General features: G+C 37.9%; 1 protein-coding gene across 3 annotated transcripts in view; it reads left to right on the plus strand.

Moving 5' to 3' along the window:
* Positions 1–27,155, plus strand: part of USH1C (USH1 protein network component harmonin) — an 81,317-nt gene that overhangs the window by 24,858 nt on the left and 29,304 nt on the right. Inside the window, exons 8-21 of one of the 3 annotated variants that reach the window (XM_060767888.2) lie at positions 38–141; positions 1,739–1,823; positions 2,095–2,154; positions 4,533–4,589; positions 6,117–6,259; positions 6,827–6,892; positions 8,809–8,933; positions 12,189–12,238; positions 13,940–14,092; positions 15,618–15,734; positions 16,332–16,856; positions 17,928–17,984; positions 21,671–21,790; positions 25,206–25,268. In XM_060767888.2, coding sequence (XP_060623871.2) covers positions 38–141; positions 1,739–1,823; positions 2,095–2,154; positions 4,533–4,589; positions 6,117–6,259; positions 6,827–6,892; positions 8,809–8,933; positions 12,189–12,238; positions 13,940–14,092; positions 15,618–15,734; positions 16,332–16,856; positions 17,928–17,984; positions 21,671–21,790; positions 25,206–25,268 — 1,725 coding nt within the window. Of the gene's footprint in view, positions 1–37; positions 142–1,738; positions 1,824–2,094; positions 2,155–4,532; positions 4,590–6,116; positions 6,260–6,826; positions 6,893–8,808; positions 8,934–10,032; positions 10,113–12,188; positions 12,239–13,939; positions 14,093–15,617; positions 15,735–16,331; positions 16,857–17,927; positions 17,985–21,670; positions 21,791–25,205; positions 25,269–27,155 lie in introns of all 3 variants that reach the window. The other 2 variants (XM_060767859.2, XM_060767869.2) reach the window with 2 other exon arrangements.

Here is a 27,155-nt window from a genome sequence, read left to right on the forward strand (position 1 = left end):
GTTTAAGACATCCTTGATGGCCTTTTTTCCCATTTAGGAAGGTAAAAGCAGTGTTGCTGGACTTGCATCATCTTCAGGAAAAATTCATAGAGAAAAGAAAGTTTTCATTAGCTTGATTGGTACAAAGGGCATGGGCTGCAGGTGAGTTGCCATTTATCTTCCCTCCCATTGCACGAAAATATAATACTCTCTCCCCAAAGTTAGTAACTTTGACATTTGTTCAATTTCAGTGTTAGAGAGTTAAACATGCTTTCTACCTTCCAGTTTTAGTCAATAAAATTTAAGAACATTTTGACAGGATCCTTGGTTTACAAATTTGACAGTCACAACGGACTACAGTAAGAAACAATTGGAAACTGCAAGCATAATGGCCATTTTAAGGATTTCAGTCTTTCATTTTTTGAGTCACAGGTGTTCACAGCAGGCTTTTTTATGCTGAATTATTGAACAAGGAATAACTCATTGCTAAGAAGTGACAACTAGCTCTGTCATGGACTAATTTTCTTTCCAGAGCAACTAAGGCGGTTCTTACTCTTTTCAATGAATTTGGGGCTATCCAGACTATTGGAAAAGTGAGCTCTCTTTGGGAAAGCACTTTTAGTCCATCTAGACCACTAGAACCAGTAGAAAGGATGAAGAAACCAGATAGACAATTTGGCCAATAAATGTTCAGATTTCATAATGCTATAAGCAATAATTTCTTTATTTCAATATTTTTGCTCACGATTGGCTCTGGAGACCTGAATGTGCATGCCTTCATTTTTAAAGGTGTGCTCCACCTCTCACCCAACAAAAAGCCCTTTAATCCAAAGCAGAGAATTGTGTCTATTAAAAAAGAATTTTTGCTGTGATGTGTCCTGGATTTTTTTAAAAAGAAAAGCAACCTCTGGGCACTAATAAAATATTTCTGTTGTGCTGGGAATTGCCTTTAGATGTTCCATGAAAAGGGAAATGTCATGGGATTGTTGTTTAAAAAAAAAAAACAACCCTGAGAACCATCAACAGGAAATTTTCCTCTGTCTGCTTCCCCCCCCCCCCCCCACACACACACACAAACACATGAATAGAGGGACGTCCAGATTCTTATTTATTTATTCATTTATTTATTTATTTATTTATTTACAGTATTTATATTCAGCCCTTCTCACCCCACAGGGGACTCAAGGTAGATTACTATGCACAGAGGCAATTTTAACATTCCAGTTTTTTCCCGTTTCATGAGGGTATGCTTGATTCCGGCTCAATTCTGGCCACAGGGGGACCTGACGCTTCATCTTACATTTGTGATACCGAGTCCTTTGATGGAGCACTTCCTCATTCTTCTGCACACTGCTGGAAGGTTTTATAGCATTGTAAATTAGTTAAATTAGCCACCCTTCATAAAGCGGTACCTAAATTTTCTACTTGACAGATGCAACTGTCTTTTGGGCTGCATAGGTCGACAGCAAGCTAGACTAATGGTCACAGACTCACTCCAACCCAGGCTGTCTTCAAAGTCATAACCTCTCAGTCAGTAAGTCAGTACTGATTTAATGCAGCTGGCTCCCAGCTATCTGTGCCACAACTCTGTCCCTTATCTAGTTTTAATTTAGCACATGATAAATGTTGTGCATTCTGACATGTCTAACTGGACAACCCCTTCACCACAATGTTTCAGCTAAGTATACGTAAAGATGGTTAAAGGGATTTTTGCAGTGTACTATTGTGTGATGTCATTTCCTTTTGTTTCTTGTTTCAGTATTTCCAGTGGTCCTACACAAAAGCCAGGCATTTTCATAAGCAATATTAAGCCAAATTCTCTGTCTGCAGAAGTAGGATTAGAGGTGAGTAAAAAAATATATGTCACCATTGGGTTACATTACAATTTTTATTTTGAAAGGTCTTCTAATGACTTACTAATGATAGAGGAATTGAAATAAAGAATGCCTCGCCAAAGTTTAAGGATATACTATACCTATAAATACTACCTTTATCGGCAAATAAATTGCTCTAAAGTGGTCTAATTTCATGAAATATTTCACAACTGGAAACTGTAGCCTACCTGAGACATATATTTTACCATTTCAAATATTTTGTTTACTTGCCTTGTTTTAGGTTGGGGATCAGATCGTTGAAGTAAATGGAATGGACTTTTCCAAAATAGATCACAAAGAGGTAAATGAGTTCCGTATTCCTGTGCAGATAAAGTATAAATTATTAATTAACATTCTGTTGTAGCTTCCATACTGCTGATTTCATAGTTTTATGTCAACTATTGATCAAGAAGTACTGAAATGGAGTTTAACTTCTGCTAAACATATTAGACTTTGAACCAGATAATTTGTTTATATTTTAGTGGATTCCATTTTAAATATATGGGGGAAGGAGAAAAATGCTATTAATTTTATCTGTATTGTTATTGTAACCCTAGCATATATGAGAATAACATAGATCTCAACAAGACAAACATGGCTCAGTATGCTACTAGTTGCCTGAAGTATCTAAAGTGGTCCAGCTATGAAAATACAAAAACACTTTTGTGAGATAGAACTGAGACTTATAAATAACAATCTTATGTGCAATTAATTATTCAAAAGGAGTGTCCATGGTTTTGTCATGATATTTTGAGGTTGGGCATGACATGGCTATAATAATCCTGTGTAGGCAGAAGAGTAGATGAACCACCACATTCGAATGCATCACAGCCTGTCAGGGTAGAGAAGGGTGGAGTACAAGTATGGCAAATAAATAAATGCAAAGATTTTCTGCTCCTGTGAAATAAGGAAAATTAGTAGAATAGATCTCCCATTTTCATGGCAATGTAGGATTTTCTGGAGTTTTGTTAAAATCTACATATATCCAAATTACTGTAGATGATGGAACTGCCTCTTGAGGGATACCCAAGGCTATGGATCTGGTAGATCTAAAGCTTCCTGAAGCCCATTCCCAGGACACTCCATTTCAATTCGTTCAGCCTGCTGCTCATGGGAACACAGTAGCTCTGTCCTCTATTGTGACTCCTTGGGTATGAAATTCCCTCCCCTTAGAGGCTCAATTGGTACGAAGTTAAACTATGATTTTTTAATTAAAACTTTGTTGGTGTAAACAATGCAACCACCATATGTGCAAGGATATGTTCCTGAACTTACAGTTAAACAGGAAAATATGAATAATAACAAACCCTACTGAAATGAATAACTTCCAGTGGATATTATCATGGAGTCATGCTGGAAAACCTAGAAAACTTCTCTCTTGGAATTTGCCACTGCAAGTTATAGTGATCTGTGGCAAAAGTGTACCATAGAAACATGCTGGAAGACCTCAAAAATTCCTGGGAAGGACATATTTTACTGGTTGTGGGTAGGTAAAACCAAGGGTCCAGACCCATGGGTACAGGGGTCATAGGTATAGCCACCTTGTATCCATGCATAGTTTTAACTGTTTGGACTTGTTTTAATTTGTTCAATAATGCAGTATGTTTCCCATTTAAATTATATGAAATTGAGTTTTTTTACACTATTTATATATTTATTTGTTTATTTATTATATTTACATCCCGCCCTTCCTTCTCAACCACAAAGGGGTCTCAGAGTGGCCTTACAATCAGCAGCAATTTGATGCCATCAATGAACAATAAACATTAGACATGCACATTAAAATAAAATTTAAAAGCAATATAACATTAAAAACACATTTTAAATCACCTGATCTGAGGACATAGTCATTGTCCGGAAGTGCTTGGATATAGAATAAATATATCAATGGAATATACAATAATTATTTCATGTGCACTAAATTATTTCTGGTTGTAAAGTTGGCAACTGAATGTTTTCTCTGTGGGTGGAACAAAAGAAAGTTTACATAAAGTTTAATAAGTGATGGTGGATAATTTCTACACATTTTTTGTAATAAAAGAGAAGGGAGATAAAACATTCCACTCACATTTCTGGATTCACCAAAGAAAGAGTTAAACAGAAAGATATAGATTCAGTGTAATAATTTATTCTTAGAACAGCATTGCTCAAATGAATAAGTTCCAGAAAGAGAACATTTTAACATCCCATTTATAAAACAAGGGACAACACACATCGGGTCTTCCAGGTTGTTAAAAGTCTTGCTTTCTTGTGCAGTTGCTTTTGCATAGGGTTTGAATAATCTTATTTTTCCCCAACTTCAGAGCTTAGGCCATTGTGCTAGCATTGATAAGGCACCGAGAATGTTATAGTGGTGTAATATCATTGCTTGTCTGTCATATCCAGGCAGTAACTGCCATTTTGTCATCTGTAAAATAACATACATCAAAGTACATGTGCAGCCCACAAGGGCAAGTGGACAAAATACAGAACGATTGGAGACAGTCCTTAAAAGTCAGTTGGGTCACTATGGGAGCCATCTGTATAAACTCTGCTTCTTTTGTCTACTACCAGATGGCATCTTGAAAAGGACAGGCCTCCACTATAACTATACTGTTTGCATTCTGGCAGCTACACGTATTTACAATATCTAGATTAAAATACCATTTTTCTTTCCTCTCTTTTTCTCATTTTTCCCAGGCTGTGAAAGTATTGAAAAGTAGTCAAACTCTGACTATCTCTGTTGTAGCAGGAGCTGTAAGTATTAATGTCCTAGCAAACGGAAGGTCTTGTGAAAATCTAGAAAGCCACAGTACACATCCTCAAAGCATGTGTGCTGGCAGGAAGCCCACTGAAGTCAGTGAAAACTGAAAATGGGGCTAAGAGAGAGGCTCCTAATCCAAGTATTATTGTATTTTTCTAATCCTGGTTCAAGTCCAATTACATACTGTTAAGTGACTTGTAAATATCAGAATGTTATCTTTCACTAATACTTTACCTGAGCTGGTTGACTGGAACAACTGGTTTGTAGGTTTTTTGTTCAGTGACTGCTATTATGAGGTCAGTTGCAGAATATTTCAGACCTATTGGGCATTCCATTTCTGATTTAGACATGACAATAAACAAACAAAAGAAACTGAAAGAAATATAGGAGAGTATGGGATTTGAATATATCCACAAATTTCAGTCTATCGACACTCTGCTAAAATGACACAATTATTTCCAGTCTACACATATTTTCACATTAGTTAACACCCCAGTCTTATCACCAATTTACCACATCTCCTTTCTGGTTCCCAGCCAGGATCACACTATATTTCAATAACTCCCTCCATCACCTGTATGGTTATCTACTGGTCTTGGCTTTAGGCAAAACCTTTCCTCTTGCCTTTATCCCATAACAACCATCATTAAAACAGAACTTATTAGTCCATCATCATAACCATATGTTTTGCATTCTTATAGCTCAGTGGTTCTCAACCTGTGGGTCCCCAGGTGTTTTGACCTACAACTCCCAGAAATCTTAGCCAGTTTACAAGATGTTGGGATTTCTGGGAGTTGAAGGCCAAAACATCTGGGGACTCACAGGTTGAGAACCACTCTTATAGCTATTCACACATACACTCTACCTATTAATGTTTGTTCCTTGGCAAACATTAATTGGCACGTAACTCCATGAATCTGAGGAGGTAGCCACACTGCGGAATGATAACAGTATAACACCACTTTAACGGCAATGACTCAGTAAATAGAAATACATAGAAATTTGTCGTGGCACCAATGGGTTTATATATCTGTTGTGGCACAATGGGTTTATATATCTGTGGAATGGCTGGGGTGGGGCCAAGAGCTCTTCTCTGCTGGAGCTAGATGTGAATGTTTCAACTGATCACCTTCATTAGCATTTGAAGGCCTGGCTGAGCCTGGGAAAATGTTTTGTTGAGAGGCCCCACCCCAGCCATTCCACAGATATATAAACCCATTGTCCTAATTCCAACAGACCTCACTACCTCTGAGGATGCTTGCCATAGATGCAGGCGAAACGTCAGGAGAAATGCCTCTAGAACATGGCCCTATAGCCCGAAAAAACCCACAGGAACCTAGTGATTCCAGCCATGAAAGCCTTCGACAATACATTCTTTCTCTCAATTTCAAAGCTGCTGCAAGATCTTTGTGCATTGATTTTTCATACTTATATGGCTGTGTCTTTGAATTTTACCCCTATGAACATTTCCTAGCAAAAGTATTTTGACACGTGTTTTAAATAATATGCATAACATTTAGGGGAAGGAGTTGTTTATGACTGAAGAAGAGAGGCAGAGGGAGGAGTATAATCGTGAGATGGAGCGTCAAGAGCTGTTGCGTCAGAAGCGCCTTGCACTAGAAACCAATAAAATCCTGAAAGAACAGCAAGAGAAAGAGAAACTGTAAGAGTCTAATTTTACTGTAACACAAAGCACTATTGCTGACGCTTCTTACTATCAGAACTTCTTACTCAACTTTGTTTTCTTTTGGAGGTTTCAGAATATTACAGTGACTCTGTCTTGCCTACCACAGGCCACATTACCAAATCCTGTCTCCAGGATCCCTTAGTGGGCAGGCATGAACAGTAAAACAGAGACCCTGCCTCTCCAACCCCCCAACATATGTTCAGCCACCCAAATGGAAAGCATAAGAATATTTGAGGCTATTGAAAGAAAAAGTACCATGGAAGAAGATTTTATGTGATCATTAGAAAATTCAAAAAAAGGCACGGTGTGAGGTGTTTTCTTTTTTGGGAGGGGTGGGGGGTTACTTATGCAAATCTCACCTGGCCTGGTTGTTTAATTTCACATGTGCATGTTGTTAGTATTGAATTTAAAAAATACTGGAACATATTGAGGTGTATAACCTTATCCCTAATCTTTCCATTGCTGAATGCCCATGTCCTTCGTTAAGGATTATATGTTATTATATTAGCCATTTCCTGACTGTTTATATTATTTTATCTTAAGGCGAAAAATGGAAATTGCAAAGAAGGCTGCTGAAGAAGAAGAAAGATATCGTAAAGAAATTGAACAGTTATGTCATTTTTTGATTGCTGCTTCATGCCTCTCTCCTCCTCTCATTGTGATAATTTCATAGCTGCAGTACAGCCTCCATATCCATATGAGGCACACAAGACACACAAATAGAGATTCTTGAAACAGTGGATAATAGTATATTCTATATTTTGACTATACTTGGACCACATTTAAAATGCAGAACTTCAAAGGTGCTCTGTGTAATAATAGTAGGCTAAAACAAAAATGGCCCCCTGGTGGTGCAGCAGGTTAAACTACTGAGCTGCTGAACTTGTTGACTAAAAGATTGGCGGTTCAAATCCAGGCAGCGAGGTGAGCTCCCGCTGTTAGGTCCAGCTTATGCCAACCTAGCAGTTTGAAAACATGCAAATGTGAGTAGATCAATAGATACCACTTCAATGGAAAGGTAACGGCGCTTTATGCAGTCATGCTGGCCACATGGCCTTGGAGGTGTCTACAGACAACGCCGGCTCTTTGGCCTAGAAATGGAGATGAGCACACACACACACACACACCAGAGTTGGACAAAACTAGACTTAACGTCAGGGGAAATCTTTACCTTTACCTAATACATAAATAGTGAGATATTAAATAGTAGCATATATTAATGATCCAACTAGAGTTAACAGTTCCAACTGGAGTTAACTGGATGGGGTCCTTGTGTGAAGAGTGGAAGTTGAATCAGGCCAGATGTCATGCCTTAGCATTAGAAGAGTTTGAAATACCTTTCCAACAGTAGCCTAGGGACAGAAGATGAAGGGTTGAGTTGAGAAAAGAGTCAAACATAATACTATTCAATGAAATGAAGGGGCAATGAATACCATTCAATGAAATAGATAGGAAATGTGTGACCCCCCAGATAATGGTGCATTGTGTATGTATGTGTTTTTAATTTCCCTGTTGATTTATGGTACCCCCACTCCCATAAACTTTAGGCAGCATAGTAGAAATGCACTCCAACAATTTACAGAGAGTCTTAAGTCCCCTCATCTCTGATCTAAAATGTTCACCTTAAAATGTTCCCTTTTATGGGAGGAGTATTGGGTTCATTCTCTTAACAAAACACCAAGCAAAACAGCTGTACTGGGATCATTTTTGTGACTTCAGTGACAGTCTTACATTCAGCAAAAGTTTAGAAGTGTTTAAATCCCATTTATAATAGCAGGACAGTTAAATGCATTGTCAACATGCTTTTGATTGAAATAAATTGGTTTTTGGAGTGCTTGGCTGGCTGTGTCACTTTTTAAAAAATATACAGGCAGTCCCCAAGTTAGGAACAAGATAGGTTTTGTAGGTTTGTCCTTAAGTTGAGTTTGTTTGTAAGTTGGCACAGGTACATTTTTATTGTAATGTCAGCCAAATGTGTGTGTGTGTGTGTGTGTGTGTGTGTGTGTGTGTGTGCAAGCTTTGGATAGCATAGAGGATAGTCAACTCTCCTGTGGTGTTTGTTTTGCTGACTGTGTCCCTGTTCAGAAGATATAACCTCAATTTCCTTCCCTGCAATAATTAGATTTTGAACAATTTGGCTTACTGTGGAAACAAAGATTGTGATAAAGTTTTAGTGGAGACACTTTCCCCCCATGATTACTCTTTCAGGAGTGAATTTCCATTCCAAGGGGTAGATTTCATTCACTTTCTGTTGTCTCACCTGCTTCTTTAAAAGTCAGATGTTTGTAACTTGGGGACTTCCTGTACATTCTGTTTAGAAAAGTAAAATAAACAATCTCAGTTTTATGTATTTAATGCATCTAGGTCATTTTTATTCTGTAATTGAACCCATAATGACATGTCTGGGGGCACTCTCATGCTGTATCTTTCCAAGCACTCATCAGCCCCAGGCTAAACTTGAGTAAGAAGGGTATATTCCCTACAGGCCAGGACATCCAAATAAATGATATTTTGCTCCTTTGCAGGATAAAGGCAGAAGAGGAGAGATTTAAAAAGCAGTGGGAAGAAGACTGGGGCCATAAAGAACCCCCCAAACCAGCTAAAACTGTCGTTGCAGATGTACATCCTCCCCCTCGCCCTAAACATAGACGTAAGTAATGGCTTTCATCCCAGAGATCGTTATCTCCACCATGAAACACAGCAGTTATCTTGAACATCTGTTGGATAGCAAGCTAATGCCTTTGAACTGTGGTAATGGATTGTTGGTGTAGTTATTGATTTCCCCCCTTTCTATTAACTTGATTAAATACTACTGACCCAGCAGAGTCTTCAAGGAAAGGGAAGATAACAATGAATTTAGATAGGAAAAGTGCAACTCTGTTATTCTCCCAATGAGAAATACTTCAAGAAATATATACTGCTTGGTTGCTTGGCTGTCCCGAGATATAAACTGCTATGCTGTGGCTTCTAGCTGACATTTTATTTCAATATATTGGATTGCTGTGTTATATACACACAATTTCCTTCCTTGTTACAACAATGTTCTCTCCATTGTTCCCACAGTAGGTGTGCTACACTAGGACACTTGCTAACAAACTGTTCTTCTCACAATTGTCATATCTCCTTATTACTAGCAAAATGTCCTTGTGAAATAACCAATGATCTCCACTGAATACCAGGACTGTTTGAGGTGTTAGAGCAGTGTACGGGAATGATGCAAAGATATGCAGAGGCTACAGCTCCTTCCTACTTTCTTCTTCCCCTTTTCAGTTATGATTACAAATAGCCACCTGAGTTTCTAGATGAATAAAAAAGGAAAAGTAGTTGAAGTAATGGAAAATGATGCTCTTCTGATATTGGCCTAAATCCAATCTTTCACTATGCAACATCTATTAATCAATGGAAACTTTTTACATCTCATTTTCCTGCAGCTATCTGTCTTACAAAAAATAAAGACCTTCTCAGAAGGTTTCCTGTGAGCAAGTGTTGAAGGTGCATATGGAAATACATGTGGTAAAGGGAATGCACTCCCACTTTGGTTCTGCTCACAGAAATTGTTTCATTCAAAATAACCCATTAACTGTTGGCCATACTTGACATCTGGCATGCCTACACAACAGCATTTAGCTTCAGTTCTCCAAACAAAGTGGACAAAATTAATTATTTTCAGTAAGCAAATAAAAAAGGCCAAAATATTATCATTACTTTCTTTCCCGTCTCCTTGTTTCTTTTCTTCTTTGTTTCTCTAGTAGATTTAGATGATAACCCCCTTGACCAGCCTGCAGCAGATGATGATTTGACTGGAATGAAGTTGAAAGAGAGTCAACAGGTTTGCTGTAACACCTTGGCTTCCTATCTTGACTTTGCTACTTCCTACACTGCTCTTCCTCCTGACAGTCAGTCTTAATGATTCCCTGGGCTATTCCCATCTTCATTGTTCCATCATTCTTTCATTATTAAAGGAACTATTGCTATGCATTTCCAATAACTAGGGAGGATTGCCTTGGCCAGGCATGTAGCCGGGGGGGGGGGGGAGGGGGGTTGAGGGGCTTCAGCCCCCCCCCCCCCAAATTCTCATGGTGGTCCGTGAGAAGGCCTTACTGGTGCATTATTTAAACTGTTATGTTTATTCATATCATGATCTGATCACCATGCTCAATATATTCCATATGCATGGGGGTATTGGAGTAACAATACAAAAGGTTTGCTAGACCCTCTTTCACTCAGACTCAGCCCCCCTCCCCCTCCCCCTTGCCCCCAGAATCAAAATCCTGGCTACAGGCCTGGCCTTGGCCATTTCTTTTTTGCCACAACAATAAAAGCTACATAATTAGGTCAGTAAAGGGCTTCCATGTGTCCTGTTTTTAGTATTGGAAATCAGAACAGTTATCAGGGATTGGCTCATTTTGCTCTTGGAAACAGGCTGAGGATGCTGAAGAATTCAGGTTGTCTTCACAGTTCACTTTGCTGGATTAATTCCCTGGAATAATGCACAAGCAGGAACATAGCTAACCTCTGAACTTTGCTCTTCTTCTTGAATATTACCTAGCAAATTATATATGTAAATATGGTAATTATAGGATGCAATATGGAAAGTAGCACAATAAGATACATTATGGAAAGGAGAACATAAAGTCGCATTATGATGCTCATCTAGAACCAGCAGAAGTTTAATTCGGTTACATTAATCCCATTGTATCCAGTGCAGATATATTCTTGAAGAGGTCTGCAATATATAGACTGTGCAGTCAGCTATATATCTACTTATACAATATATTTTTCTCTCCTTAATATACAGAGTGTTCCAAAAGTTGACATACATAGGGGAAATGGGAAATTGTAACTAAATGTACCTTTATTAACAAAATAAGCATTACAAAAATTTACAAAACAGTCTCTACATGTTGACAGCAGCATTCTGCAGGTTTTTTTCCTATGTATGAACACTTTTGAAACATCCTGTATTTTGATTTATGTAAAATCAAATTAAGGACAGAAATTTAGTATGTGATGAAATAATCACTGAATATGCTAATATTTGACACTAACAAGGTTTCTTTGAATTCTGAATAAATGATTTAATGTTTCAAAATCAATTTCAGATAATGTTTTGCTTTTGTTTTTCCAAAAGTACTGAGTATATGCTTGGATCAGTCTGAGTTGCAATGGCATCACTAGAGAAGTGCAGAGAGGCAGTGCCAACCGCACTGGGTGGCACTATTAGAAGGGAGGACACGAAAATGACAAATGTGCAATCTCCCATCTGAATTTGGTGCCTTTGTGTGGTGCTAAGTCATGTGGGTAGATCGGGATGGCCAGAAGATTAATCTACACAGAGGATGGATTCTCCTTTCCACTCCTAGCTGGAAAATGTCTATGGGGTGACAACAGGAGTTTCCACAACAACCTCGGTGACACCACTGCTGAGCTGGGAGTACATAGCTCATTATTATTATTATTATTATTATTATTATTCATTTCACAAAATACAAAGGTACAGGAATACTATCAAATATTTATACCTCAGTATGATCAAGCATATAATCTTATATATGTGTGTGGTTCCCTGTTCCCAAACTGAGGGTCAGCTCTGATCCTTTCTCTCTATATATGAATTATGAAGCTTTGGAGCTGCTTCTGAGGTCTTGCATTGTAATGATCCTGGTTGGTAAAATTGTGCCAAAATTGTTGTATTCATATGTCAACAGGTACAACAACTGTATTATCTGCCTGTTAAGCATAAATAGTTCAGGCTTCAATGTAGCAAGATGTACTGCATGATATGCAAGGTCTGAGCCCATTAATGGATGCCTCTTATCACTGGTATTAAACGTGGAACTATGCAGATGTATATATCTGTAAAGTATTGTTCTCCATCATGTTTCTGACCTTTGTATATTTATAGATTTTGGATGGTTTTATCGGTATGAAGGAAAATTTCCCACAATTCGCAAGGTACAAAGATTGCAGAGTGTGATGAAGTGTAAAGAAAGATTGCTGTGACAAGGGCATTTTAATGCAGTGTTTGTTTTCCCTAAATGATCTTCTACCTTGTTTTCCTCAGTCTTGGATTCCCACCACTCTAATAAAATCCACATCTACATGTTGAGCTCTATTTACAAGTCACAGTGTCTTAGATCCAAAAGTAGTTTGCACTGTTGTCTCCCTCACTTCTCCAAATCCCTGCTCCTTTTGGCACCTGCTACCAAAACAAGTGTATTACTTGCAACTGGCAAGCCTCCTATGGGAATGTAAGGACCATGTTCTGAAATAGGGATTCCATACTAAAGAAGTTTTCTCACTTCCATACGGAATGGTATATGTCCCTTACAGAAAGTCTGCAGAGAAAGACCTCTGATGATCTTAGTCCCTGGACAGGCTGATAAGAACAGAGGTGCTTCTTCAAATAATTGGTACCATATCTGACTCCAGTCAGCACAGTGAGATTTGTGAAATGGGCTTACCAAGCTACTTGATTATCTACAGGAGCTGCATTTACCATCCCTACCTTTACTCAGTTGATCTAGTTTTTTTTCTTCCCTAAATGATCTTCTACCTTGTTTTCTTCAGTCTTGGATTTTCCTTAAGCTGCTATCTTGAGCCTTTGCTTTGCTTATACCTGCAGTGGATAACAATGACATTTACAGTTTGCTTACAATGGCTACAGTCACTCACAAGGCCTTTTGTCTGGAAAACATACTGTCTTCTTAGCCTTAATCCAGTAGCCTTGAAGCAATTTTGTTTGTACATCAGAAGCAAACATTTTTCTCTTGTGTAAAAGCAGGTGATCCTAAGGAACCAATCTATTTTAAAACATACAATCTTCTAAAGCCCACTAACATCTCTTTTTTTCTGAAACATCAGTGTTTTAGTAGCTTAATGAAATTCCAAAGAAACAACTTAGTTTTCCAGTGTGGATTGAAATAGGGGTGTTTTTTCCCATTGCAGTTGCTTGCTTTTTTATTCTGCATTGAATTTGAATGTATGAAATACAAAATTCTTTTCTTGCAAATGAAAATATTAGTGTGACTACATATATGAGCACCCATTGTGTAAGAGCAATGTTCTAAACTGGCATTTCAGTTGTAGAGACCAGGCATTATGGTATTGTTTTACTAATGGTGATGTTTTCAAGTAAATCTACGTTTAACACATTTATATTCTATGCTAGATTGTTGTGAAAAATATATTTCCATTCTTCTAAGAACAATCTAGTAAGGTACATACACAAGTATACAATGGAAGTAAATAAGAATAAATTTGTCCTTTTCATCATTGGAAACCTATGGTTCAGAATTTCCCCTTGATCTGGATTTATCAGTGATCTCAGCCTCAAAGAAAATGGATTGTAGTGACTTTTAAGATATTCCCTGACATATGTTTATGTGTATCAAAGAGGTCCAACAACTTTTCTCTGATATATCTGGCTCTCTTAATAAGGTTAATGACATTTATTACGAAGTTGTTCCTTATTCATGCCATACCCCAGCAAACACATGTCATGGTTACATGTGGGTATCCACTGCTACAGTTTTCTAAAGCAAGTGCTCATGTATTAATAGTCTCAGAGGAGTTAAACTTTACAGGGGCAGCAGTCTCTGTAAAGTGAGTGTACACACGTGTTCAAATATGCAATAATCATAATAAATCATCCAGAAAGGGAAAGACAGAAAGAAATCCAAAAATGACAGCCTCAGTGAACAGAAAAAGAGCAAAATGCAACTGGAGTTTGAACTAAAACTTCTCAAGGAAAAAGAAGAGAAGTTGGAAAGAGAAAAACAGCTGAAAATCAACCGACTTGTGCAAGAGGTATGGTCTGTGTCATCTGTAACTCAGTGTGTAGTTTCTGCTCTTTTGGATGCCTCTATCCTCACTTTTTTTCCCCGTGGAGGAAAGAAATTAAATATGAATACCATTTGGGAATGTGCACATGCAAATAGATGTTAATATATTCAAATTTCAAATTTTCCCATGACGTTTGAATATAAAAGAATCTAAGTGGATTGCAAAACAGTCCTTCCAGTCTGAAAGCCCTATATTGGCAATCTGTGTTTGATTTGTAATGCAGTACTACAAACAAAACTGTGTTATCTTATGTTAATGGCAGTTTATGTTATGTGTACAAACACAAAGTGCATGATTGTGAAACTTCGTGGCCTTTAGAGTCATCTGACTGGCAAAATTAATATATGTGTGAATGCAAGCTGTTTTGTTCATTTTGCTGTTTTCCTTTTAACATACTTCAAGGCAAAGCTAATTGGTTAGTCATAAAATATATTACTAGAACAACTATAACCTCTAAGTTGGATACTACAATGCTTTTAAGATTCTCAACAGATTTTAAACAAATCTTGAAGTTTTTGGTTTTGTTTCCAGTTCTTTAGAGATTGGAGCCTTAATTTATTTTATCCCTGTCAACCTAATTCATTTATTTTATATTTTAGATTAAGATAATCTGAACTGTTGACAATGTGATAGTATCCCAAAACAGACATTTCAGAGTTTTTTAATTAAGAAATGTTAACTCACTTGATTTCTGCAAAGCAGTTAAAGTAAGGGCCCTTCCACACAGCCCTATATCCCAGAATATCAAGGCAGAAAAACCCACATTATCTGCTTTGAACTGGAATATATCACAGTGTGGACTCAGATAACCCAGTTCAAAGCAGATATTGTAGAATTCTCTGTCTTGATATTCTGGGATATAGGACTGTGTGGAAGGGCCCAAACTCTTGTTAGTGGGGTTAATGGAACATTCCCCAAAAATTTCATGTGAGAATATTCATCAAAAGGCAACTGGACTTAAGTTTGCTTTCTGGTTCAAAAAATGTTTGCATTTGAGATTATAATGACAGGGATATATGCTAAGATTGTGCTTTTTCTTTGAGATATAAACTTATTGCCATTTGAAGCTCAACCTTTAAATGGGAGACCTCCAAGAGTCTTGGTTATCAACAGCTCTACTGGGCCTTTCAAACTCAGACCATGGTTTAGTAGATTGAGTCAACACACCTCTAACATATTTTCTCTATTTTCCTACTACCTTAATGAGCATTATAGTCTTTTATAATGAGTCATATCATTTCATGGTTATGTCAAAAGCAGAATAGTCATCTTTAGTCATCTTTACTTCTAATGTGAGTTCAAGCTTGGTTTGCATTGGACTCATTCACTGGTCGTTTTGGTAAACCATGGTAGCTCCATGTCCACAGTTCAAAGAAGTTGATCTTCTTGACAATATCGGATTTTTTGAACATTTTTAAACAGTGGCTTCTTTAATTTTGTGTGTATAACTGTACTCTTCCATTTATTCTGCAACTGTGATATGACTTAGGTATCTGAAACTGAACGAGAAGATTTAGAGGAATCGGAAAAGATTCAACATTGGGTGGAAAAGCTTTGTCAGACACGTTTAGAACAAATCTCCTCTGTGGAGAATGATTCTCCCGAGGTAAAATAATGCTGTGATCTACCTTCTGTGATATTTATAATGTGTATCCATATAGGAAGGCCTTTGATAAGTTAACAGTATCCTCTTTGGTTCTCCTACTTTTATTGTAATCGAATTCACATAGGTAATACTTAGATGTACTTTTAAGAAAATGGGGGGAATCAATGAGAACAATTAAAACATCCGAGCTAGCAGAAGCTCCCTGCATGTTTCCCTGAATTAAGTAAATGAAAACTATATATTGCTTTAATATTTGCTTAAAGAAATATTATGAAGTCCTGAGCAATATTGATCATACCAGAAATTCTGGTTGCAAATCTAGCTATTTGTTTTCATCTTGTTTCTGCAGATTACAATTAGCTGCTTAAAATGACTTTTCTCTGTTATAGGTTATGCGATTTTTCCTTTTCATGTTTATTTGGTTCTTCTAATATGAATGCCAGCTTGAGATAGTTAAGTTATGCAAAAGATATTCAATATATAGGGTTTTCTAGCTGTCTGTGACATTGTGTGGTTCACTTTAGTGAGAATCTACTCAAACATTCAAAAATTCAAAAGCAGGATCTACTTTAAAATTGATCTCTATTGTTATATTAGACAACAGGTGTACGTCCTTCTGTTTCTCCTCCTGCTACATCTGTACAGAGGTTTGCTGGTGGCTTGCAACTTCACACCACTGACCTTGATGATATCAACTTAGATGATGTTGGCAAGCCTCCAAAGCGTCCAGCACCGCTTCCACCACATCCTTTGCCCCACATAGCACCCGTATCATCGGTGGCTTATCCACTTTCTGGACCAAATGTCCCAGCTGTTCGAGGACCAGCTCCAGTGTCCTCTGCAGCTAATTGGGCAACATCACCATCATCATCTTCTTCTTGGGGACATGTCCCACCACCTCCTCTGTCACCACCCCCTTCTCCTCCATCATACCCTCCTCCCCCTCTGACTTTCCATCCATTGCCCACTCATTTGGAAGAAAGAATAAGCAGCCACAGCTATCAGACTGCTTTGCCAGCAGAGTCAGTACCTGACTGGGAAGTGAAAAATTACAAAGGAAGGAGTTTTGCTCCCATTGGTTCTCAGACCAGTGATCAGCAGTCCTACTTATCCAGTCCAAAGGTACAATCTGGATTGGCATATATTTTGCATGTGCTGTTGCTTGAAATTATCAAAAGGAAAAATGTATATTCTATTTTGCTTGATATTTTATTTTTGCATTCTCCCGATCTCCAAATTAAAAGAGAAATTCATAGTTATAGTTTACCAAGTCTTTACTTTCTTTTTCTGGTGTGTGCATTTGCATACTATGTAAAATATTTTTGTGCTGCATGGAAATAGATCATATTATTTTATTGAGCATGTGGGATTTTTTTCCTGGTTAAACTCTTTTATCCACAAAAAAGCAACTTTATCAAATGCGCATGGCAGTTGAAAACCAGGCACTGGCTCTTTGTTTGCTTCACGTCTGTGTCTGTTTATGTGCCTTCAAGTTGATTTATAATAACTCCATGCATTTCATGGGGTTTTCTTAGACAAGGAATACTCAGAGATGATAATGCCAGTTTTCTTAGTGGCATGTTTCCTACCAGTAAATCTGCTCTATCATGCAATAGCAATTTTCTTAGTGAGTGGTCTGTGTTACTCACAGTGTAAAACATCTGGACTGCTCCTACAAGCTGTCCAAGACCATCCAACTGCAACTTTGGTTTCTTATTGTTGAAAAAATGAATTTCCCTTTTTTCCATTTTTGTTGACAAGGATTTTAAAGCTAGTTCTTTCTCAATACAAAAGTATGATATTTTTAATTAATTTGTTTATTTTAAGTCACTCTGGGATAACCAGCATAGCATAGTGGTTTGAGTGCTGAGCTATAACTCTGAAGTCCAGGGTTCAAATCCCCACTCAGCCATGAAAACCCATTGGGTGACCCTTGGCAAGTCACGCACTCTCAGCTCCAGAAAGCTCTGTGATAGGATTGCTTTTGGGCCACCATAAATTGGAAATGACTTTAAGACACACAACGACTCAGAATGTTATTTTAAATAACATCTTAGATTATATACAGTATATAACCATTAATAATTAAAATAGCTTAACCACCTAATAGGCATTTGACCTATGTGCATTAGATAGTTCTCCAGAATATAATTATTGACTATCATAACCAGCATGGAATGTATTGTCATTTAGGTTGCAAGAAATACATCTCAGGTCAGCAAAATATCATCTACATCAGGCAGCTCATTGGTATGTCACGTGTATTTTAGTATATAAAATATTTATTTATATAATGCATGTTGTTATATATTATAATCTTCCATTATGAAACTAGCAGGGGGAAAATTATAAGACAATTCAACTCTAATAAGAAAGGATTTATAGGCCAAAATGAATGTGCCAATCTTAATTAGAGCATATTTGAATCTGTAGGAACTTGGTAAGTCAGTCCTTATGTAATTTCAATTAATTTACTGAATCTATTCTAGCTTGGAATAGCAGTCAGATTTTTGTTTAGGCAGTTGTCATTACTACACAGATATTATAAATTAAACCTTCATTACTACTTCGTTACACAAATACTTGTTCAAACTCTGAGCATCTCATTCCACACTGTATTTATTTATATATTTATTTATTTTATTTCATTTACTTATACCCCGCCCTTCTCAACCCGGGGGGGGGGGGGGGACTCAGGGCGGCTTACAGTGGGGGCACAATTAGATGCCCAAGACAAATCACAAGCAATACAAATACAAACAATTCAACAATTAATTAAAAACATCAGTACATAATAAAAATAATAAAACAGTCTCATGCTCAGGGTTCAGAGTCCTTATATCCATTCCATTCCATTTGTCCTTGTCTATCATCAGCTCCTTCACTTAGCTGTCAGAATGACCAAAGGCTTGATCCCAGATCCAGGTCTTCAGTTTTTTTCTAAACGCCAAAAGGGAAGATGACGATCTAATCTCCCTGGGGAGTGAGTTCCACAGGTGGGGGGCCACCACTGAGAAGGCCCTGCTCCTCATCCCTGCCAGCCTCGCTTGTGACAGTGGCGGGGTCGAGAGCAGGGCCTCCCCAGAAGATCTTAAGCTTCGAGATGGGACGTAGATGTATTGTCTTCATATGGATAAAGTCATGGGGTTCTAATATAAGGATTTTAGTGATGTAGTTAGTGACACACAGCTCAAGTAGTCTCCCCAGATGTCTACCATTTTAAAAGCTTGTATGTCATTGTTAAAATAATAAAATGCCATTCCTCTTCACACTAGCAGAGTAAGGGCACTCATCTAACAATATGATCTTCTAGTCCAGCAGCTTTTAAAATCACAAAAACCCTATTTAAGTCCTTCATCTACCCGCCTTGCATAACATTTAGCTCACAACTGCTCACCAAGACAGTGTAATATCCATGCCATAAGAAAAGCAATGGAATGGGCAAAAGGAATCTGAGATAGTTCAAAGTATTTCTAGTCAAAAGGGTTGAAGCTATTACAGGGGCAGAGACATGCCGCAGTGTTAGTTCTGATAAGAAATTTAACTGTGAAAGCTATCCCTTGGTGGTTATGGTTAAGAGTAGTAAAGGGAGCTTGATTTTACATAATAATTTCTAATTCTAATGTCTTTAACTCAGTTTCAAGTTCAACATGTATTTTAAAAATACTTGCTTTAGAGCAGCACTAAAGGGTTTATTTTTTACATTTGTATGTGTTTGAGAACAGGTGTCTCGAACAGAATAGGAATTCTGCTGTTCTACAGTCTCGTTCTCTTTGCTGGCAGAACTAGTCTTGGAAGTTGTGCTAGAGTCCCTTTGGTTTCAGGTGCTAAAATTTCAGCATTCTTACTGGGGCCATTATGTGAGACACATGTCAGGGCTTCATCTCCTCTGTGATGACCGTGGGTTTGTTCCAATTGGTATCTGGCTCCACCCATGCTTTTTTTTTGTCATGTCAGGAGCGACTTGAGAAACTGCAAGTCGCTTCTGGTGTGAGAGAATTGGCCGTCGGCAAGGATGTTGCCCAGGGGACACCTGGATGCTTTGGTGTTTTATCATCCTTGTGGGAGGCTTCTCTCTTGTCTCCGCATGAGGAGCTGGAGCTGATAGAGGGAGCTCTTCCATGCTCTCCTGTAGACCAGGCATCCTCAAACTGTGGCCCTCCAGCTGTTTGAGCCTTCAACTCCCAGAATTCCTGACAATTGAACAAGCTCATTAGGGCTTCTGGGAGTTGGAGGCCCAAAAGGCTGGAGGGCCACAGTTTGAGGATGCCTGCTGTAGACTATACTGTAGACATGCTTTTGAGTGCTGGGCGGGCTGAAGGTGATTACAAAATGGAGAAATGTTTCATAGTCATGAGCACATTGCTACCTAGTGGGGTTTAGATTTACTCTTGGAGCCTTTGCAGTGATGGGGCAATTAAGATACACAGCCCCAAAAGACTGGTGGGTCCAAATGGATTTGTCATTATCTTAGGAATTTTGTTCTTGCTTGGTAATTTAATCTGCCAAAGTCCTGGTTGGACATTAAAATAAAGAAATGGATATGACAGTGGACACAATCACTCTTGGCATCACCACCCATAGAGAGCAGCCAAGCAAGCTTCCTGGTTTATAGGGGAGTTGGCCATGAGGAAATGAGTGGGGTGGAAACTAAAGTATTGATAGCAAGTGAAAAAACAAGTCCAACCCAAGATAAATTAAGGCCCGTTTCACCCCTATGTGGTATATAGCAAATGAATTTTACTTCTCTGCCACTGTTTTAACTGCACATCTCAAGTTACCTTCTACACTTTTCTCCAAAAGAGGATATAGCAGGCCACTTGACAGCCTGCTATTAAAACCTGGTGTGACATTTTGCAAACAAAACTGGATACTGTGGCTGATACTGATGCAGTGAATGTCCCCTTATGTCCTGTTGTCCTGTGTTACTGGACATGATTCAATTTCTGCAGCCTGAGGTTGTGGGCAGAATTTTTGGAGACACGATAACCACCTCAGACTTGCTAGAACCCTTATCTGCTTACAAACATGGCCAAAAGGACTCTGATTAAATGCATAAAGAAAGTAGAGAATGGCCAGTGGACACTGGCTAAATGAGTAAAGGAAGTAGAATTGTGTCCTGCCTTTAAAATCTCTAGTGAGCTCTTTATTGAAAACAGCCACCCCCAAGACTACTGTATTGTCCAATCTCCAATATCCCTTTTTTTAACTTGAGTTCTAGAGTGCATTGTAGCCTCACAACCCTTGATATTTATGGATGAACTGAATTGTCAACCTCTTTGCACAGCCCTATCACACTGTGCTATTGCTCTACAAAAAGGAAGGCACACAGGGCTGCTTGTGGCACCTTGCATGCCCTCCCTCCTTCCTCCATCACACAGTGCGGTCAGAACAGAGTGCGTTGGCACCCTGTTCCCATCAGATGTCAGAAAGGGCAACAATGCGTGTTGCCCCACCGCCTTTTCTGCCATCATATGGCAAAAAGGAGAGGAAAATTATACTTTTCTCCCCATAGTGGAGGAGAAAGCACCTTTCAGCGCTTCCCTTCCACTTTGAGAAGTATGTGGGTGGGGCCTGCCGTGCATTGTGTGAAGGCACACGACAGGCCCCATCCTTGCCATAAATAAAAGTGGCAAAATGGGGCAAAATGCCCCACATGAAGAGAGCCTTAAATCCATTTCAGTCCAGTTTCAGGCTTAGTTATATAATTTTGAGACTGTTGTCATCAGTAAGTTGCTAGAAAATGTATTGTTTAATATGGGAAATATGGCATGAAGAATTGTACCTGCTTAATACTAGCTTTGTGTTCATTGTGATAATTTTTAAGAGTCTGAATGACAGATTTTAAGAATATGAATGTCATTTAGGATATTGGCTCTGCATGAAGCATCCTAAGGTGTTTTCCCCCTATAATACTCTTAAATTGAACTCCGTAGCAATTTTCTCCCAGCCCTCCTGCCCAGCGTCGCCCAACTGTACCTATAGTCTCCAAACCAGTCATGCTGCATCCTGACCATAATATCATGGCCAGACCAGCAATCAAATCTGAAGCTCTGGTAAGCTCTTGCTAGCTTATTATGCATGCCAATGGTGTGTGTTGGATGTGATACGTCAAGCGTTCTGCTCACTGTTAGTCTCTACTTTTGCTTTTGTGTTCTCACTCAGAAAGCATGCAAAACATGTCACAGGTATTCTAAAGTATTTGTTATCGAAATATGTGAAAGCTTTCAGCTCCTTCATTTTAGCACAGCTAAGGTTTGCTATTATTCACCTGTCTTCTGGCAGCAACATAAACCTGTATGCATGATCCCTGGTGAATCCCTAAAGCCTAGTGACATCATATTTGTCACTTGTGGGATTTCCATGACCTCTTTAGAGACTTCCTCCTTTCCATAAGTTCTGGATATAGAAGTGATTATGAGAAATATTTGAAATGTGGACCAAATTAATAATAACAGTCAAAAACATATTTATTTGCTTTCTTTGTATGAGTTGTACAGAATACAGAATTTGATTTTGATGTCATAGAACATGACACAGAATTTTGATCTTTCTCCATAATGTGGATAGAGTACATAAAGCTCTATAGAACTGGTCAAGAAAAGACAGTGTCTCCATATAAAAGCCCTTCATGTTATTGCATCCATTTCCTATTCCTTTTCTGGAGCACATTTGAAAAGGTGGATTCAATCAGACCATAGACTAATTAGGACAGAATGCATCTGTGGAGCTAAGAAATATCAGATAAATTACTAACATTAATAATGGGTGCTCTCCAGAGGTGCCGAACTACCTTCCCACCATTTCAACATGCCCATGATAGCTGAGGAGAATGGGAATTGTATCCCAACCCATGTCCAGGTCATCAGTTTGTGGAAGGCTTTGCTGAGCATACATTTTACTGAGGCTGCAATCCTAAACCGAATTATCTGGGAATAACTCCCAGTGAATTTGGCAGCTATGATTAAGATTGAGTAGTCTATCCCAACACAGTAGAAAATATGTTTATAAGGATTAGAAGCAATCATTTCAGATAAGACGAAGGACTAATTATGGCATGATAGGTGGGACACATAATATTTTTAAATAGTATTGATGATAACATCATAACGATAGACCCTCAAGGTTTTATATGATATGGAACAGGTTGCTGCATTATCTCTTGGTTTTTTGTAAGTTCATGTAGATATTTGACTCTGAAAATGAATTATAGGAACTACAGTTTCCATATATTTTGGGCATAATTACTCTTTAATGAAATCTCTTATGTAATTTAAAAATGAGTTTTAAATCTGTCACCTGCTTTAACAATTGTGTTGAACATAAAACCAGCAGAACCAAAACTTAACTGTTTCTTTAAGAAACAAAACCTGTTTTGAAACTGATCCTGATTTCTGTAAAGCCAAAGAGAAATAGAAGTCATTCCACTCATCAGACAGGAGTCTCTACCTTTCAGCGGAAGCCCATGGGGGTTTCTTTTTCATTTAGTTAATGATAAGGAGCATAGCAATGTAAGTGAGATTTTGTACAGATTGATAGTCTTGCCAAGATTAGCACATTTAGCACTTTTTTATTTTGGTTACAGTAAGTCACATGGTTTTGCCTTTCTTATAAACAAATCAATTAGAGTATCACTTACTTATCAGCTAGAGAGCTTGCAGAGAATGCTGTCTTTCTGAAAACGTCTTGTGCTGCTTATTAAAGCTAACATTATGCTCTGGTGAAATATACTGGATTAGAGATATCTAGGTTCAAGTCCTCAGCCATAAAATCACTTTGGTTGAGTCATAACTTCTCAACCTGGACTGTCTCAAAAGGTTACTCCATCAAAACAAAGGAGGCGGAAGAAATATTTACACTGTGAGAAAAGTAGGACAAAAACATAATACACAAAATGTAAAAAAACAACAACACATCATTATGCATGAGCACATATCTTCCAAAGTCATGATAATGCCACAGGCTTCAATCTTGTGTGCTATTGGGTTGTTTAACTTCGTAGTCTTTTACTTTTTAAATACTTTTGAGAGAAATAAAGTAATTTTTGCTCATCTAATTTATAGGAGGAATCTACTAGCAGTGCCTCTAAAGCCCTGTTTAGACTAAAGCTGTCTCGTTTATTTTCTATGTATTCTATGTATCTCGTTTATTTTCTATGTATTCCAGAAAAGGCAATGGAGAGGAAAATGTAGAATGCCTCTCTGCTTGAGAAGACACAGGCCCCTTCCACACAGCTGTATAAAATCCACATTGAACTGGATTATATGGCACAGTGGACTCAAATAACCCAGGCTCCTTCCACACAGCTGAATAAAATCTCACATTTTCTGCTTTGAACTGGAATATATAGCTATGAGGACTCAGATCACCCAGTTCACCCAGTTCAAAGCAAATATTGTGGATTATCTGCCTTGATATTCTGGGTTATATAGCTGTGTGGAAGAGCCCTTAATTGTTGAGTGTTGTCCTAAAACTATGGCCCCTTCTACGATGCCATATAATCCAGTGTCTGAATCCAGATTATCTTCTTTAAACTGGATTAAATGGCAGTGTAGAAACTTTCTGTGACATCCAGATACTTAGACATATCTTAAATGTGCCTGAAATTCAAAATACCCAGCATCTCACAAAGTTAACTAAGGGCCCTTTCACACAGCTCTATATCCCAGAATAACAAAGCAGCAAATCCCACAATAGCTGCTTTGAACTGGGTTATCTGAGTCCACACTGCCATATATTCCAGTTTGCAGCAGATAATGTGGGATTTTATTCAACTGTGTGGAAGGGGCATATGCCAGGAGATTTCCAATCCATCATAGCTACATTTCTAGGTAGAGATAGAAATCATTTTTTTGCCCCAACATACAAGTCCCACGTACAAGTCCCACATACATGTACTATAGTTTTCCTCCTGCTGTGTAAGAAAATAAACATTCTTGCTCGGTGTTATCCCTGTTTTCAAGAAACCTGAAGTGTTCTGGATAATTTTACAGTGCAGAAAATCAAATGGCTTTTCACAGTGCAAAAAATAACAAAAATAGTTTTCTGTTAGGAAACACATTTTCTGCATACAAAAGGTATTTTTATGAGAAAAAGCCGTATCTTTCTCTGTGTAAAACATCTGGAATACTATGGGATATTTAAATACGTTAAGAAAACTGCAGACATTTTACAGTTCTGTTCTATTCTGGGTGGTCTGGAAAGCCATTTTTAACTGGGAAATAAATAATAGAGATACTCTTTCCGCCCCTGTATAGGACAATTTCATTCAAATGCCCTTAATGTTTTCAATCGTACTCAGTACCATTAACCATGAAGAAATTTAGAGAATCATGGGGATTAGTATTTCCATTGACTCTAATTAACTTTGGACATATAAAAGGAATGTATGAGGTTGATGGTCATTTATGTTTGTGTGTTTACATTGAAACTAATGGCTTGTTTGGCAATTTGTTTCTCCTTTTCTTCCAGCCTCATGAAATGTTTAAAAGAATGGTGGTTTACAATTCATCATTTAAAACTAACAAAAAACAAGTAAAATAAAGTTTTATTTCTTCTTTGCATGGTGTTTTGCATTTCAGTTGTGTGTTGCTTTGTGTTGTGTGTATACCAAAATTCTCTTTTCTTTTTTCTCTGTATTGAGTTGGAACAATAATACAATAAAACATTTTAAACATCGGCTTTATAGTCCTTTTGTGATTGCATGCAATCCTGTTAGCAAACTCTTATGAACACCAGAAAATAATCTAATAATCTGATATTAAAAAACAGATTATTGATTTATTCCATACCTGCCTATCACAACCTTTTTAGTGTCGCTGCTATCAGAAACCATTATTGACATCCTGGGTTTTACTTAAGGTAGATTTTCTGTCTAATACTTTAAACATATTGTCAAAGAGTGCTATATTTAGGCTGTGCTTTTGAAAGATTTCCAATTTATTGATTTAGTCCCAAAATCTCACAAAGAATCATGTGGTGCCACTCACAAAAGCAAGACTCCTGTTTGATGCTTTGTGAAAAGGGCTGGCTGAGAACGGCCTTGTTTGATGCTTATATGCATAGATCTTCCTGACCTTCAAGGGCCTATTTCTGCCTCTGTTGCACCCTTCATCTGTCTATAAAATTTACATTTAACAGTGCCCGAAAATACTTGGGACATCCCATCCCATGCAGGGAGTACAAACATCAGCTGTCTGCAAAATATATAGATTTAATGGACTTATCAGGAGAGTTATTTTGTTTTGCTATTTTGTGTTCTTGTTTTGCTAAATGTATTACACAAATTTAAAATCCCTACGTCTAGCATTTCATTACTGTTTAACAAATAAACATATAGTAGAGTCTCACTTATCCAACCTTTGCTCATCCAACGTTCTGTATTATCCAACACAGTCTGCCTCCCTCCTGGATCCACAGCTGTTTCAATACATTACCATGTTCTGGTGCTAAATTTGTAAATACAGTAATTACTACATAACATTACCATGTATTGAACTGCATTTTCTGTCAATTTGTTGTAAAACATGATGTTTTGGTGCCTAATTTGTAAAATCATAACGTAATTTGATGTTTAAGAGGCTTTTCCTTAATCCCTCCTTATTATCCAGCATTTTCACTTATCTAACATTCTGTCGTCCTATTTATATGGAATAAGCGAGACTCTACTGTATTGTCATATTTTTGAATATCTAATTTATCCCAACCCATGCAGAAGAAAAATCAGGATATTATGCATTTCTAACAAAAGGTTGTCTAAACTGACCCTATACCTCAATTTTGGCCAGAAGTTATTCCTGAAGATCCAGATATCATCTAGACACATCAAGTCTGTAATGTGGGATAAAATGGGTTAACCTGGTTTTATAACACATGATCCAGAATTTTGATGAGCTTTGGAGCATTTGATCACACTGAGATTAGTATGGACAGCTGGACTGATTCTAACCAGTTCACATGACCCACACTGCCATCTCCTTTTCTTTGTGCTCCGTGGCATAAGGAATGAATAGTAGACAGATCAGAGTTGTATTATTTTTGTCACTGCAGCAGCTGCCACAGAGCTCTGGAGAACTCCCAGCCATCACCAGTGCCCTTTTTGACATCAGCAAAGATGCTGAAAGCAGCCATGGAAAAGAAAGAGGCAATCTCCACTCCTTCTCTTTCATTCGTGCGGGCATCTTTGCTGCTGTCTGTTAAAGCATTCAGTGACTGTCAAGAATTCTCTGACAAACTACCAAGGCGATGTGAATGACCAACAGTACAGCAAGGCTAAACTGGTTTTGGCCCAACTGAACCATTTAAACTCCATCCCCTGTTGCCATTGTTCAGGGACAGGCCCCAGATTTGTGTGTGTAGAGCCTAAAGTTTACAAAGAACTAAAAGTTTACATAAGTTTTACATAAGAAGATTTTGAAGAAG

The sequence above is a fragment of the Anolis sagrei genome, chromosome 1 (assembly GCF_037176765.1).
Source record: "Anolis sagrei isolate rAnoSag1 chromosome 1, rAnoSag1.mat, whole genome shotgun sequence".
In the NCBI taxonomy this organism is placed as follows: Eukaryota; Metazoa; Chordata; class Lepidosauria; order Squamata; family Dactyloidae; genus Anolis; species Anolis sagrei.